The following is a 15931-nucleotide window of genomic DNA, read 5'->3' on the forward strand; positions in this document are numbered from 1 at the left end:
TAATACGTTTTATTATATTTTTAAACTTTAAAAACGTTCTCCTGAAAAATCAAGTTTTTTGATTTATGACGTTCTTGAAAGGAGTGAGCGATATATCCATATGTCTTCTGTAATAGTTTTGTCTCGTCAAGTTCCAAAATACAGGTATGGCTTGATTACCAGACAGGGTATTAATGTAAAAATTATCCTACAATTCTTCTAAATAACCAGTATTTGAAATACTGATAGAACATCAGCCTTGTACTCTAGTGAGGCAGATAGTATAACATTTTCCCAAAAGACTCAAACAGAAAACTAGCGGCACTAAACTTAACATTTCTTCAAACCCTTAGCCGCACCCCCAATGGTGCATAGGGCACTGCATCATATAAACACAGTGTTATCTTGATATTTAATACATGAAATACAGGAAATGTGATCAGCCTTCTGCTTCAGGTGCCAGCCCAGGATAATATTGAATAAATATTAATAATAATAATAAAACCCTTATCCGCACCCCAATGGTGCATAGGGCACTGCTTCATATGAACACAGTGTTATCTTGATCGTTTACACACGAATAAATATTACAGTGAAAAAATCACTTATATTTATTTGACCCCCCTGGGAATCGAACCTGAGACCTCCAGAACGGTAGCCCAGCGTGCTGACCATTACACTACAGAGGCGGACATAAAATAGAGGCGGACATAGAATAAATATTAGAGTGAAATAATTAGAATGAAATATTTATTTGACCCCCCCCTGGGAATCGAACCCGGGACCTCCAGAATGGTAGCCGAGCGTCCTGACCATTACACTACGGAGGCGGACAAACTTAACATTTAACCCTTCATTGCATGACTTTTAAATTTAAAATTTAAAAAAAAATCTATTGTATCAGAGGAAAAAAAAATGAAAAAAAGAATGAAAAACATTTAACAAGGAAAAATCTAGAAAATACTTATGTATCAAATTTGCAGCAACATGCAATGGTATGATATATTGAAATAGTTTTAACTTTTGGCTATGTAACAAATTTGATACACGATACAGCGAAGGGTTAATAAAATAAAACACAATTCAAAATTGATCTGTTGCACTTTCCTTCGAAGTCGTGAAGCAATTCATCTATATCATTATCTAAATCTTGGCTCTGCGCCATCATGGAGACCATGTCGCTGATGAGGAACGCCCCGATGGTGGCTTCCTCGTGGTTGTCTTGGATGTCAATGTTGATTATGTGCACGGGCTGGCTATGACGTGAAGGCTGCGTGGACATCCACTCCACGACCTGGTCGTACACTCTCTCTTCGCATGTGATGATCACGTCGAACCTCTCGTCCGACACCTGAAACCTTTCCGGGTGAGGTTTGATTCTTCTATTCCTATCTAGCATGTGCAGAAGGCCATTTTGAGTGTAGAACGATTTATCCTTTTCCATCAAATCGTTATATATATCGTCATACAGCACCCCGAACTCGTAGCAATTCGGTCTGTCGGCGGAAACACCGGGTAACTTGACTTTCTCCCCGGCCCCGAATGATTGATTTCACTCTGAAACCTTTTTTGGCGAGAAACGCGTGAGCTTCCATGCTCCGGTTCATGTTCGAAGAGCAAATAACAGCAACGTATAAATCTGAATCAGCCATATTTAATATCACAATAAACTATTTAAAATAATAACTTTCAGATATATGAACCGATTCCACTGTTTTTGAGTGTTCCGTCAACTGTCAAACGGATTCGCAAAATTGTATTTCTAAAATCGAATGCATGTCAATATAGTTATTTATAAGGCAATAAGCTGTTTTTGATTTATTTTTCATTATTTGATTTACGAATTTGATATAATGTATAACAATCTTCAAGCGCAAACGGGCCGCAACCAAAGACCCGTTGCCCGTAACCACACCGAAAATGACGTTTGGCTGAATTTTAACCAGAGATAATGAAAGTGGTATGATTCATAGACGAAGCTGACTTTAGATAAACAACAATTCATTAGGTAATCGGTACGTAGGTACTTAACTACTTTTAAAAAAAAACTTTTTACATTCCAATGTAAAAAAAAAACTACGGATCTCACAAAAATTTAAATACGGATGTTCAATATTGGGCAGAACGGTAAGCACAAGTGAATAAAGTTGTCACATAGCCAATCAAATAAATGCTCAGACTTCCATTTTGTCTCAATAAAAAACGAAAGATGCTTCGTTTTTTATTGAGACACCTATTATAAATAATAATAATAAAAATAAAAAATAAAACTATTAGTAAACTCCGATAATTTTCGTTAGCGATAATGTTGTAGTATTTATATAGAGATTTTAGTTTACATATCCTCCTCATCATTAAAAAAACACACACACACACGTATACAAATTTGTATATATATATATATATATATATATATATATATATATATATATATATATATATATATATATATATATATATATATATATATTATATATATATATACATATATGTATATATATATAAATATATATTTATATATATGTATATATATATATATATATATATATATATATATATATATATATATATATATATATATATATATATATATATATATATATATATATATATATATATATATATATATATATATATATATATATATATATATATATATATATATATATATATATATATATATATATATATATATATATATATATATATATATATATATATATATATATATATATATATATATATATATATATATATATATATATATATATATATATATATATATATATATATATATATATATATATATATATATATATATAAATATATATATATATATTTATATTAAAACAAATACAAAAAATCCAATCTATATTCTTTAATAAACCGGGCGTGAAGTGATGACTGGCTCTAAGGACAGCCGAACGCTTAAGAAATTATTTTATTGCGAGTAAGACCCTAATTACGATCAGGACTGTCAGGTTGATGAAGCGCAGAACTGAAAATTTACCTTCATATAGTTAGTCAAGGTAACACTACTTCAATACGATACTGAACCTACTCTATGCACCGTTGTGTGCGAATAAGAGTAAAAATAAAATAGAACCATAACTACTGTACACCACTCATAATCCTTTTGACCATTACTCAAAACCTATGGTGCATAGGGCACTGCATCAACTCGATCAACTTTAACTTTATCATTAATTATATAAAGTAAAGTTTATTGATTCTACGCTTCACGCACAGTCCAGGGTATTAATTGATCAATAAATGTGAGGAATATATATATATATATATATATATATATATATTATATATATATATATATATATATTTATATATATATATATATATATATATATATATATATATATATATATATATATATATATATATATATATATATATATATATATATATATATATTTCACCTTTTTCCATTTTCTTCTTGAAGTCGCCCTTACCGATGTGGAAAATGTCGATATGCATTTTATATGTATTCAAATATAATATATACTCTTATATGTTAAACTTAAAGAAAATATCCCGCATAGGCACACCAGTATAATAAAAGCGAAACATATTTTCTCAACAAAAGTGCATACTGCATACTGCACGGAAAAAGTAGGTGTCTCGCGTCGTCAATAGATGATGCTCCAGTCGCGCATGCATGGGCCGACCTTGGCTCACAGAACCAATCGATATAGCCGGAAAGTCCTTTGGCGCCCTGAAGGCCACCCACTAACTGGCAACCTGTTAAGCTCAACTACTCTTTCAACTTTCGTTGGAACGTGGGCGAAAACGTGCTCGGAACGAAAATAGGAAAATGGCTTTCTCTTGGATCATGCTACGAATTGAATGTCAAAAGTAATTGACTGAGATGCTTATATGTACTTTAGAACTGCAGTTGGCATTTAGGTCCGCCTCCATAGTGTAATGGTCAGCACACTCGGCTATCGTTCTGGAGCTCAAATAAATATAAGTGATTTTTTTCACTCTATATATTTATTCAATATTACCCTGCACTGGTACCTGAAGCAGAGGGCTGATCACCTTTTCTTTATGTGTTAATGATTAAGATAACACTGCGTTTACATGATGTAGTGCCCTATGCACCCCAGTGTAATATTTGTGTCTATCATAAAAACACAAATAATTGTCTTTGTATTAAAAAGTCATATTTTAATTTCCGTAGGAATTGTTTTGCCTTGTAGACAGACAGTAAGGGCTCTTCTCCACTACCCGGATTTTTACCGTCCGGCAGTCCGGTTTTGAAAAATGAAAGCGACTACGACAATTTACCGTGATCGAATTTATGCGCAACGTGTTCACGCACCGATCAAGAGCTCCGATCCGAAGAAAGATGGACAAAAGTACAAGCCAATCTAAGCCAATCATCGTTTTATCACGCTAACTGAAGTGCCGGACGGTAAAATCAATAGTCAATAAGAGTAGAAAATATAAAAAAATCGTAAATTAAGTATACATTTCCGCAAATATATATTTTTTGTAAAAATAAAAAGCTTAAAAAAATAAAACTGGCACGATAGAAATCTTTTATCCCGTATTTAACAGTTTTAAAATAAAATAAATGCTTAAAAAATACGTTCTTGATAATTAGTTTCTGAATGGAGGAACGTTATTCAACGAATTATCAAAAAAAAAAAACAACAAAAATAACGGTCGCATTGTCTCTGGCTATTGATGTTCAAAACATGAAGTTTTTAATTAAGGAGACACTCGTACCTGCATTTTTGTATAGCACGGAAAAGCGTAGGCGCAGTTTCCATTTACTGAGGTAAGCGATGCGGAAGTGAGGCTCAAGGCTACACCACTGGGATCTTTATTACATCTCATATTTGTACTTACCGCCTTGTTCTCATATCCCATTGAATAGTGAAAAATATTTTCGTTGGGCCCTGGTATCCTGGTAATAAGTCAGTGTTCTAAGTCAGTGTTCCGCAAACTTTTTTGTTCATGGTACACCTGACAAATTAAGAAATTTCAGAGGTAGGCACTCAAAGAAAAAAGTTTATTCAATATTGACTTATTATTGAAATATATAGAATCCGAAAACATATCGCTCACTCCTTTCAACAACGTCATTTATTAAAAAACTTGATTTTTCAGGAGATCGTTTTTAAAATTTAAAAATATAATACAATGTATTAATAATAAATATCAAGCCACTTATTGAATTAGATCTTTTTAAAAGTATATGAACCCTAGTTATATTATTTAGATATATGTACAACCAAAAATGTAAAAAAATAAACGTTACTAAACGTTACTAATCAAAAATCCAAAAAAAAACTAATGCAACATCTTTATTAAAAGTATTTTAAGAATTGGTGCTGTCTAGAAATTAATTAACAAAATTTTGAAAGTGTCCAAATACTTGTACAGGATTTTCTCCAATTTATTATTATTTATTTATCTACTCCAGTTATTTATAATATTATTTATTGACTCAACAAAGATGAAGAATATGGAAGTTTGGGCATTTGTCAATCATGGGTAGAATTGATAAATGTTACACGTGTGTAAAATGATCACTTAAACCAGCCACACGTATAACATTCACCAATTCTACCCATTATTGACAACCACACTACTCACACACACACATATATATATATATATATATATATATGAACCAATTTCGAAACACTGTTCTTGAATCACTAGAACTTCACTAGAGACATCTTTTGGTGAGATAAAAAGAAGCTTTTTTTATTGAGCAGAAACTCTTATATTAGTATGTGAGGTCCGAATCCTGGATTATAATCACATACATAAGAAACGCCAGAAAATACCATTTTTCATTTTTATTATTTTAGCTTATAATTTGACCAGTTAATTTGTTTACAACATTTTGAGTTAAACAACAACTTAAACCAGCCTATGACGGCCTTAAGCCTCGTAAATGTCTAGACTTGCATATTCTTCTTCATCTATGCTGAGATGTGAAAAAATAAGAAAATAATTCATAAGGAATTGAATAGTGCTAAGGTATCTTACTACTCGAGAGGTTAATTCCAGTCCAATCGCGCCCATTTCAAACCCAAGACGGCTGACGTCTGCCATGTTTTCCTCCAATCTTGGCGACTGAATACAATTAAAAAGTCCTCTTTGATTTGTTTGCCCGGTGATTAAGAAGAGGTATGTCGATGAGAGGGAACAGATTTAGGGTGGGGGAGTTTTTTACCCCCTTGCCTCCCCTATCGATCGGGCCGCCCCCCGCCGCAGGCCCCCTCGCCCTGTCACAACGTTGGAAAGGTTGCGCAGATCGCGGGGAGAATTGGGTGTTTTTAGTTGTTGAATAATATACAATACAATTACGTTTTAAATTTTCAAGTCAGCCATAAAGCCGACCTTACGATCAGGGCCGTATGAATAATTTGACTATTTCAATTACTTAGATAATATCGTAACATGAAAATATGCAATTTTGACTACGATATGATAAATATGGTTTGTACATACCTCAACATCTTCTGTATGAACATTTTCTAAACCATTTTGTTTAGACATCTCAACCATGTAATCGGTGGAGTCTTCCAAAGATTGTGACCCTGAAACTCGATTGCCGAACTTGTCAACAAATGCCGCCAATCTGCAAAGAGTTTATCTAAGTACCCACCAGATCATTTTATTTGTAAATAGATGTTATATATAATAATAGATGTTATAGATGTTATATAAGTCTGGGCATTTACGGGGCTGACGACCGTCATAGGCTGGTTTAAGTGATAACTTTACACACGTGTAACATTCACAAATTCTACCCATTATTGACAACCACACTACTCAATTTCTTGGAAGTTCTATATATATATATATATGAACCAATTTAGAAATCTTGTTCATGATTCACTAGAACTTCATTAGAGACATCTATTGGTGAGATGTAAAGAAGCTTTTTATTAAGCAGAAACTCTTATATTAGTATGTGAGGTCCGAATCCTGGATTATAATCACACACATGAGAAGCGCCAGAAAATACCATTTTCATTTTTATTATTAAGCTTATAATTTGACCAGCTAATTTATTTACAACATTTTGAGTGTGTTCACAAAATCTGGATTATCTCCAATTACAGGAGTTATTTACATATTATTTTTTGACATCTCATCAAAGATGAAAAAGAATATGGATGTGTGGGCATTTACGGGGCTGACGACCGTCATAGGCTGGTTTCAGTGATCACTTTACACACGTGTAACATTCACCAATTCTACCCATTATTGACAACCACACTACTCAAACTCTTGGAAGTTCTATATATATGAACCAATTTTGAAACATTATTCTTGAACTTCACTAGAGACATCTATTGGTGAGATGAATATTGTAAATTTTGACTTAATGATGCAAATTATTAAGTTTTTCTATAAACTGCACTTTGCAGAAAAATGCACTAAGCAGTTTGAAATTTCATATTAATGTGGTTTTAAAAGTAAATGCAACTTTAAGTTTAATAGCGAGTATTTTATTCTGGCTAAAAGCTTTAATTAACAGCAATTATTCAAACAGGGATTTTAGAGTTAACGTTTTTTGCCAGTATATCGACGATATCGCTCACTCCTTTCAAGAACGTCTTAAATCAAAAATCGTCAATTTTCAGTTGTACATGTTTTCAGAATGCCCAGAAAATTTACTATTTCCCAGCAAAAGAGGCATGTTTTTAACTTAATATTTACCTGCTATATGGCAGAAAGTGTTGTTTTTGCATTTTGAAGAAATGTTATTGTTTAATTATTTTTTGAAATATATTAAATATTTTTCAAATGGAGAAAAAACCTTCAGGTTTTACCTAAAAAGATCTGTTGCACACTAAAAAGTTCAATAACTGGCTTGATATTTATTTTTAATACATTGTATTATATTTTTAAACTTTAAAAACGTTCTCCTGAAAAATCAAGTTCTTTGATTTATGACGTTCTTGAAGGGGTGAGCGATATGATCTCATACGATAAAGCTTTAAATTCGAAGTATGTACGAGTAAGTTAAATTGTTCCATTTGAGGTAACAATTTTTACAACATTTTGAGTGCGTCCAAATACTTGTTCACAAATCTGGATTATATGCAATTAGGAGTTATTTTTTAATAATATTTTTTGACATCTCAAAACAGATGAAGAAGAATATGATAGTCTGTGCATTTACAGGGCTTACGACCGTCTTAGGCTGGTTTAAGTGATTACTTTACACACGTGTAACGTTCACCAATTCTATCCACGATTGACAACCACATTATTCAAATCATTGGCACTTCTAGATACCCTCATCCCACCATAGATGTCTCTTGTAAAGTCTATTGAATTCAAGAACTGTATTTTGAGTTTAATCGTATCCATCCAAAACATGAACAATTAAAATTCCTAAATTAAGTACTTAGCTAAGAAATGATTTTGAATACTTTTATCTTTAAGTTTTTTTTTTAACTGGACAAAAATAAAAATATCTACAACGTATATTTATTAATGAAACCATTTTTTCAAAACTTAGGACATTTAAAAAAAAAAAGGTATGCCAAATACTTGAAAGTGGTCAGGTTAGGAGTCGTAACAATCGGCGGTTATGTATGAGGAGATGCATGAACGTGGAAGAGGCGAAGAATGTTTGCAAGGACAGAGTGGTGTGGCGCTCTATTCTCTCTGCCTACCCCTGCGGAGAAGCGGCGTGATGGTTAGTTTTTTTTTTTTTTTTTGGGACTTTTTTTTTGGTCTGAAAGGCTTACTTATGTATGTTACTTGTGTTTACATCTGTTGACCTAAAGGGGTATACGTTGTTGGCCCATAAGGTTTTTTGAAGCAAAGGCCTAAAGGAAAAATGAATATAGCTTAAACTATCCTTAATTCCAAATATACGCATTCCTAAACCGCTTTTATGAAATAATACATCAATCCAAATTACGGACGAAACCGGTAAACTTTTACCACCACGCAGCTTCTCCGCAAGGTTAGGCAGAGAAAATAGAACGCCAAACCAATCAGTCTTTAAATAATGACGAAAAACGAACCTAACCTAACCTAACCTAACCTTACCTAACCTAACGACTTTCAAGTACAAATTGCATTTGAAATAATTGATCGTGTCAAGTTTTCCCGGTCTTTCTCTACATCTATTACCAACCACATTCGCCTCATAAATTTGTTTTACTGTTCTTTCTTCTCTCGTTCGATTCACATGCCCAAACCATCTCAACACACCTTTCATAATTTTATCGATAATGCTTATCTCAGGCTTGCATTCTTTCTTTATATCACCATTCGAGCATCTATCATACATCGTTTTGCCACAAATTCGTCTGCGAGAATGCATTTCGATAGCATTCAGTCTACTTTCATCCCTTTTTTGCCAACTCCATGCTTAACTTCCATACACTCAAGTTGGAACCGGTTGATGTTTTACCAACTTCCATGACGTGATTATTATTTAAACCAAGTAACATCACAGACGGTATGAAGAGGTTAACATTGAATTTTTTATTCTTCTTACTTTAACAAAGTAGCTCACTAATCAATACCAAATTTAATAAGGGCCTTGAGAGAGCCCCTTCGACCCCCTTCCAGCCTCCTGGATATATCTGGTGTGTGTGTGGGTGTGTGCGTGTGGGTGTTTTTATTATTTTAATTTTTATTAAAAAAACACCTTTTATGTAATAAGAAAAACACCTATTTATATACGAAGTAACACACAGTTAATCTTTTCAATTATAGTAAAAATATAACTTTGATATAAAGTACATGTCGATCGCTCCTTTCAAGAACGTCATAAATAAAAAAACTTGATTTCTCAGGAGAACGTTTTTAAAGTTTAAAAATATAGTACAATGTATTAAAAATAAATATCAGGCCACTTGTTGAACTTTTTACTGTGCAACAGATCTCTTTTGAACATTTTTTTTTCCATTTGAAAAATATATAGTATATTTAAAAATATAATTAAACGATACCTTTTCTTCAAAATGCAAAAACAACACTTTCTGCCCTGTAGCGGGTAAATATTAAGTTGAAAATATGCCGCTTTTGCTGGGATATAGTACATTTTCTGGGTATTGCGAAAACATGCACAACTAAAAATTGACGATTTTTGATTTATGACGTTCTTGAAAGGAGTGAGCGATGTATGAAATTTGAGTAGCGTGATTCTCAATTATAAATAGAAATACGAACGTCATACAAGTGTATAAAGTGATCACCTTTAAGGCCCAGTATTCGTTAAGTCGCAACATAATTTTCTCTAAATCAAGGTAACGTTTTACGTAATTATTTTTTTCTTTAAACACCGTTTTTGCATTTAAGAAATATGTTTTTCTTCGAAATAATTATATAGTTTTGAAAATAAAGGAGTTACTGAAAGGTAAGGAGTTAAAAAATATATAAAAATATTTTTTCTATGTATATTTAAAAAAAAAACAATATTGACAAAAATAATCAGACAACTGTATGTAGGTACCTACGTACATTGATTATTTTGTCGGGACATATCGCTCACTCCTTTCAAGAACGTCATAAATCAAAAATTGTCAATTTCCAGTTGTACATGTTTTCGGAATGCCCAGAAAATGTACTATATCCCAGCAAAAGATAGATATTTTTAACTCAATATTTACCCGCTACAGGGCAGAGAGTGTTGTTTTTGCATTTTGAAGTAAAGGCATTGTTTAATTATTTTTATAAATATAATAATAATAAATAATAATAAAACCCTTATCCACACCTCAATGGTGCATAGGGCACTGTGTCATATTAACGCAGTGTTATCTTAATCGTTTACACATGAAGGAAAGGTGATCAGCCCTCCGCTTCAGGTACCAGTCCATGGTAATATTGAATAAATATTACAGTGAAAATATCACTTATATTTATTTTACCCCCCTTGGGAATCCAACCCGGTACCTCCAGAACGGTAGCCGAGCGTGCTGACCATTACACTACGGAGGCGGACAAAGACAATTTTTTTTTTATAAATATACTAAATATTTTTCAAATGGAGAAAAAACCTTCAGGTATTACCTAAAAAGATCTGTTGCACAGTAAAAAGTTCAATAAGTGGCTTGTTATTTATTTTTAATACATTGTATTATATTTTTAAACTTTAAAAACGATCTCCTGTAAAATCAAGTTTTTTGATTTATGACATTCTTGAAAGGAGTGAGGGATATGACACATGTTGGTTGAATGCAGAATACTTGACCGTGTTTAATATTTTTAAAAAAATGTTTTTTTTTTTTATAAATATTAAAAACAAATAATGTCCTGGTAAGTATTTTTTTAGAAATATTAGTATATAACCACACACCAATTTTTTTGTCTACGAGTATGTCTCGGATAGACAAAAATCTCGGTGAGTGTCTACATACTAACATTACTGTATTTTTTATAAAAAAAATCATTTAACATTCTCCTTATCATTCATCGTTCACTTTGTGTAATACTTTTAATACGAGTATACTGCTTGTCCGCCTCCGTAGTGTAATGGTCAGCACGCTCGGCTACCGTTCTGGAGGTCCCGGGTTCGATTCCCAAGGGGGGTAAAATAAATATAAGTGATTTTTTCACTGTAATATTTATTCAATATTACCATGGAGTGGTACCTAAAGCGGAGGGCTGATCACCTTTCCTTCATGTGTAAACGATCAAGAAAATACTGCGTTAATATGACACAGTGCCCTATGCACCATTGGGGTGCGGATAAGGGTTTTATTTATTATTATTTATACTGCTTTTAATATGTAATGTTCATCTGTTTAAATCCTTACATCTCCTAAAGTAATTTACCGATTGCTTTGAAATGTAACTTGTGACTGGTGACTGTAAATTGTCCAACCTTGTTTCATTTTTCATTCTTATCCTTTCCTTACTAATTCAGACTAAAGAAGTTAACGGTGTCCTTTTTGTAACATATCGCTCACTCCTTTCAAGAACGTCATAAATCAAAAATCGTCAATTCTCAGTTGTGCATGTTTTCAGAATGCCCAGAAAATATACTTTATCCCAGGAAAAAAGGCATATTTTTAACTTAATATTTACCCGCTATAGGGCAGATAGTATTGTTTTTGCATTTTGAAGAAAAGGTATTGTTTAATATTTTTTTGAAATATACTAAATATTTTTCAAATGGAGAAAAAACCTTCAGGTTTTACTTAAAAAGATCTGTTGCACAGTAAAAAGTTTAATAAGTGGCTTGATATTTATTTTTAATACATTGTATTATATTTTTAAACTTTAAAAACGTTCTGCTGAAAAATCAAGTTTTTTGATTTATGACGTTCTTGAAAGGAGTGAGCAATATCTTCAATTTCTCCCAGACCGGGAGGAATGGTGTCAAATTGTACATCTCCTAGTGTCTGATATCCCAAGAGATTACAAAAAAATGCGAGATTTGTTTGTAAACAAATTTGTTTTAAGTTCTTTTAATGGTTTATTTGCAATTAGAAGTACGTTAAATATTATTTACTATTCATATTTATGGAAAAAAAATAGTAGATACTCAAATCGCCTACGTAACGAGGCCATGTACATAGGACACTTAAACTTTACAAATGGCCAATTTAAAAACATAAAATTCCATAATAATTCTTGTATTATCATACAAACGAAACTGACCTGAATTAACAAAAGTATCCAATTTAAAATATTTAGGTGTACAAATGGACGAAAACTTTAAATGATATTATTTGCAAATTGAAAATACTACTTTAAATTTAAGTTTTACTCAGTAAATACCTCTCTCTCTCTCTTTAAACCTTATCCGCACCCCAATGGTGCATAGGGCACTGCATCATATAAACGCAGTGTTATCTTGATCGTAAACACATGAAGGAAAGGCGATCAGCCCTCCGCTTCAGGTACCAGTCCACGGTAATATTAATTACATATTAGAGTGAAAAAATCACTTAGATTTATTTGACCCCCCTGGGAATCGAACCCGGGACCTCCAGAACGGTAGCCGAGCGTGCTGACCATTACACTACGGAGGTGGACAATTATTACATACCTATTATTACAAACATACATCGCTCACTCCAGAACGTCATAAAACAAAAATTATCAATTTTCAGTTGTGCATGTTTTCGGAATGCCCAGAAAATGTACTATATCCCAGCAAAAGAGGCATATTTTTAACTTAATATTTACCCGCTACAGGGCAGAAAGTGTTGTTTTTGCATTTTGATTAAAAGGTATTGTTTGATTTTTTTTTTAAATACACTAAATATTTTTCAAATGGAGAAAATACCTTCGGGTTTTACCTAGTTGCACAGTAAAAAGTTCAATAAAAGGCTTAATATTTATTTTTAATATGTGTATGTATGTGCAAATGTATTTAAAACCGTATGTATTTGAAAATAATGCGAAATGCATCGTAACATATGTCCCAATAGATTTTAAGCAATAGTGGTATTTACTTATTAAAACTTAAATTAAAAATGGATAGATTTTTCCACAAAGCAACTGCGGAATCAATTCATGAAAAATGAAAATAGTCCCTGAAACCATATGATTCATCATAAATACAAAACACCCACTTACTAAAGATATATTACGCTTTGTCAGTCTATTTTGCAGAATTGAAAAATAAACTAAAAATAAAATGGTTATTTATTAATGGAAAATGGAAATGGGTATATCTGAAATAAATTACATCATTGGCCATGTCGTATTTGATTGAATGTCATAAACAATTTTCTTTCATATATTTGTATAATAAGCATTGTAAAATGTGCCCTCGGTACGGGAAAACTCACATTATTATGATTTGTTATTTGTAACCAGGGCTTTTTTTAAAACAAAAAATATATTAAATTATCATTTAAATAAAATTGAAAGCAACTTTTCATATTATTTTGAAGAATTATATAAATATAGATTTGTTATTACGTATAATCTATATTAAAATAAAAATAAAATAAAAAAATATCCGTCAAAAAAGGCACCGGAACGCCGCGGCGTTCCTCCGCGTTACACGAAAAGCCCTGTTTGTAACTACATACATATATCGCTCACTCCTTTCAAGAACGTCATAAATCAAAAAACTTGATTTGTCAGGAGAACGTTTTTGAAGTTTAAAAATATAATACAATCTATTAAAAATAAATATCAAGCCACTTATTGAACTTTTTACTGTGCAACAGATCTTTTTAGGTAAAACCTTAAGGTTTTTTCTCCATTTGAAAATTTTTTAGTATATTTCAAAAAAATATAATACATTTTCTTCAAAATGCAAAAACAACATTTTCTGCCCTGTAACGGGTAAATATTAAGTTAAAAATATGCCGCTTTTGCAGGGATATAGTATATTTTCAGGGCATTCCGAAAACATGCACAACTGAAATTGACGATTTTTCATTTATGACGGTCTTGAAAGGAGTGAGCGATATGTATGATGAAATAAAAATAAATAAAACGTTTTACATTCCCTTTGTCGGGTTGTGGTCCCGTGGTTAAGTGTAATGGCCAGTGCACTCAGTTACCGTACTAGAAGTCCCGAGTTCAATTCCCAAGTGTATTTGTTTCACTCTAATATTTACTTAATATTTTCCCTGGACTGGTTACCTAAAGCGGACGGCTGATCACCTTTCTTTATATGTTAACAATCAATATAACACTGTGTTTATATGTTGCAGTGTCCTATGCACCATTGGGTGCGGACGAGGGTTAGAAGAAAAATAGTAACTTTAAACATAAAGAGTAAAGCCACTCACAAGTAAGTTGAGTCGGGCTGTGGTCCCATGGTTAGTGTCGCGGACTCTTGAGTCAGAATTTCTCGGTTCGAACCCATTCTACCACAATTTGATAACTATTTGTAATAATGAGCCGCTTAGGCTCACAGAAATAGTATGAAATTGAAAAAAAAATTGTAAATAATAAAAACACAAATATTTCTCTTTAAAAAAATAATTACTTTTATAAGGACGTTAGTATGTTAATCTTCTACATAGAAATAAAAACTTATTTGTAATGGAATTTGATATCCTTGTTAAGGTCGGCTCATGACATAACGTAGGTTTAATCCGTTAAGGGTCGGTTTCAATAAGCCTTTTCAAACACCCGTATAAAGGTATGCTTCCATTTTTACTCGATATTTGATTAAACTTACGGATTTCAAACTAGCATACTGCTAGCGTTCAAGGAAAGATTTCTTATTACAAACTTCATTCATAACAGAATTTTTAATATAATTCATTAGGTACAGTAATAAGTTGTCTGAAATAATTCCTTAAAGTCATGATAAAGGAGTCTACGATATAATTCAAAGAAAAAAGAAAAAATAAGAATGAAAGTAAATTATTAAATTAAAAAAAAAAGTAACATTAACTAGATAGATTATTCCAGTAAAATAAATATTGAAAAAATTAAATATATATTTATAATAAAATATATAAAAGCACGGTGGTTACTAGGATTTTTTTAAAAGTAAACACTTGAACATACCACTTTAATGACTTTTATTTATATATACAACTAGTTTCGAAAACTTACAGATGTTTTCATTTTCTGGTAAAAATTAAAATTACTAGGTTACTAGGAACCCGAGAATTATTTACTTAAAATATTTTGCACGAGTAATTTTTAATTTATATCTATTTTTTATTATTTCCTTCATACTGAAACATTTTTTTGAAACGGCGAAAACCTTGCATTAAAAAGAAAAAAAGATTTATCTAAAATATATAAAATGTTTTACTCAAAATATAATCCATGAGTTTTATGCCGGTGGTTTTTTTTAATTACCTAACGTCCAAGTGACTCTGAAATCTAGCTACGGCTTATGCAACACCGTTTATCATGACCCTACTCAGGCTTCAACGTTATAAGTTTCATAGCCTATGCCTACTCGTGAGTGGATTTACTCTTTATGTTTAAAGTAACTATAATTTCATGTAATTCATGAGTGAAAATTCTAGGCAAAAACACTCGCTATGCCGGTGGTGATAGG

At 31.8% G+C, this 15931-nt stretch overlaps 1 protein-coding gene across 1 annotated transcript; it reads right to left on the reverse strand.

The window, feature by feature from the left end:
* Positions 1-810: 810 nt before the first annotated feature.
* On the reverse strand, positions 811-1762 carry Ssu72 (Ssu72 CTD phosphatase). Its single transcript, XM_088277677.1, has one exon. The coding sequence runs from the start codon at positions 1421-1423 to the stop codon at positions 1043-1045; it is 381 nt and encodes a 126-aa protein (XP_088133803.1). The 5' UTR covers positions 1424-1762; the 3' UTR covers positions 811-1042.
* Between the last annotated feature and the right edge of the window lie 14169 nt (positions 1763-15931).

The sequence above is a fragment of the Brachycentrus maculatus genome, unplaced genomic scaffold (assembly GCF_059751285.1).
Source record: "Brachycentrus maculatus isolate JH-2025_06_01 unplaced genomic scaffold, ASM5975128v1 h1tg000049l, whole genome shotgun sequence".
Classification (NCBI taxonomy): Eukaryota; Metazoa; Arthropoda; class Insecta; order Trichoptera; family Brachycentridae; genus Brachycentrus; species Brachycentrus maculatus.

What these genes read in the sequence shown, in the direction of transcription:
- Ssu72 (XM_088277677.1), bottom strand. Translation starts at nt 1,423, where the DNA reads ATGGAAAAGGATAAATCGTTCTACACTCAAAATGGCCTTCTGCACATG.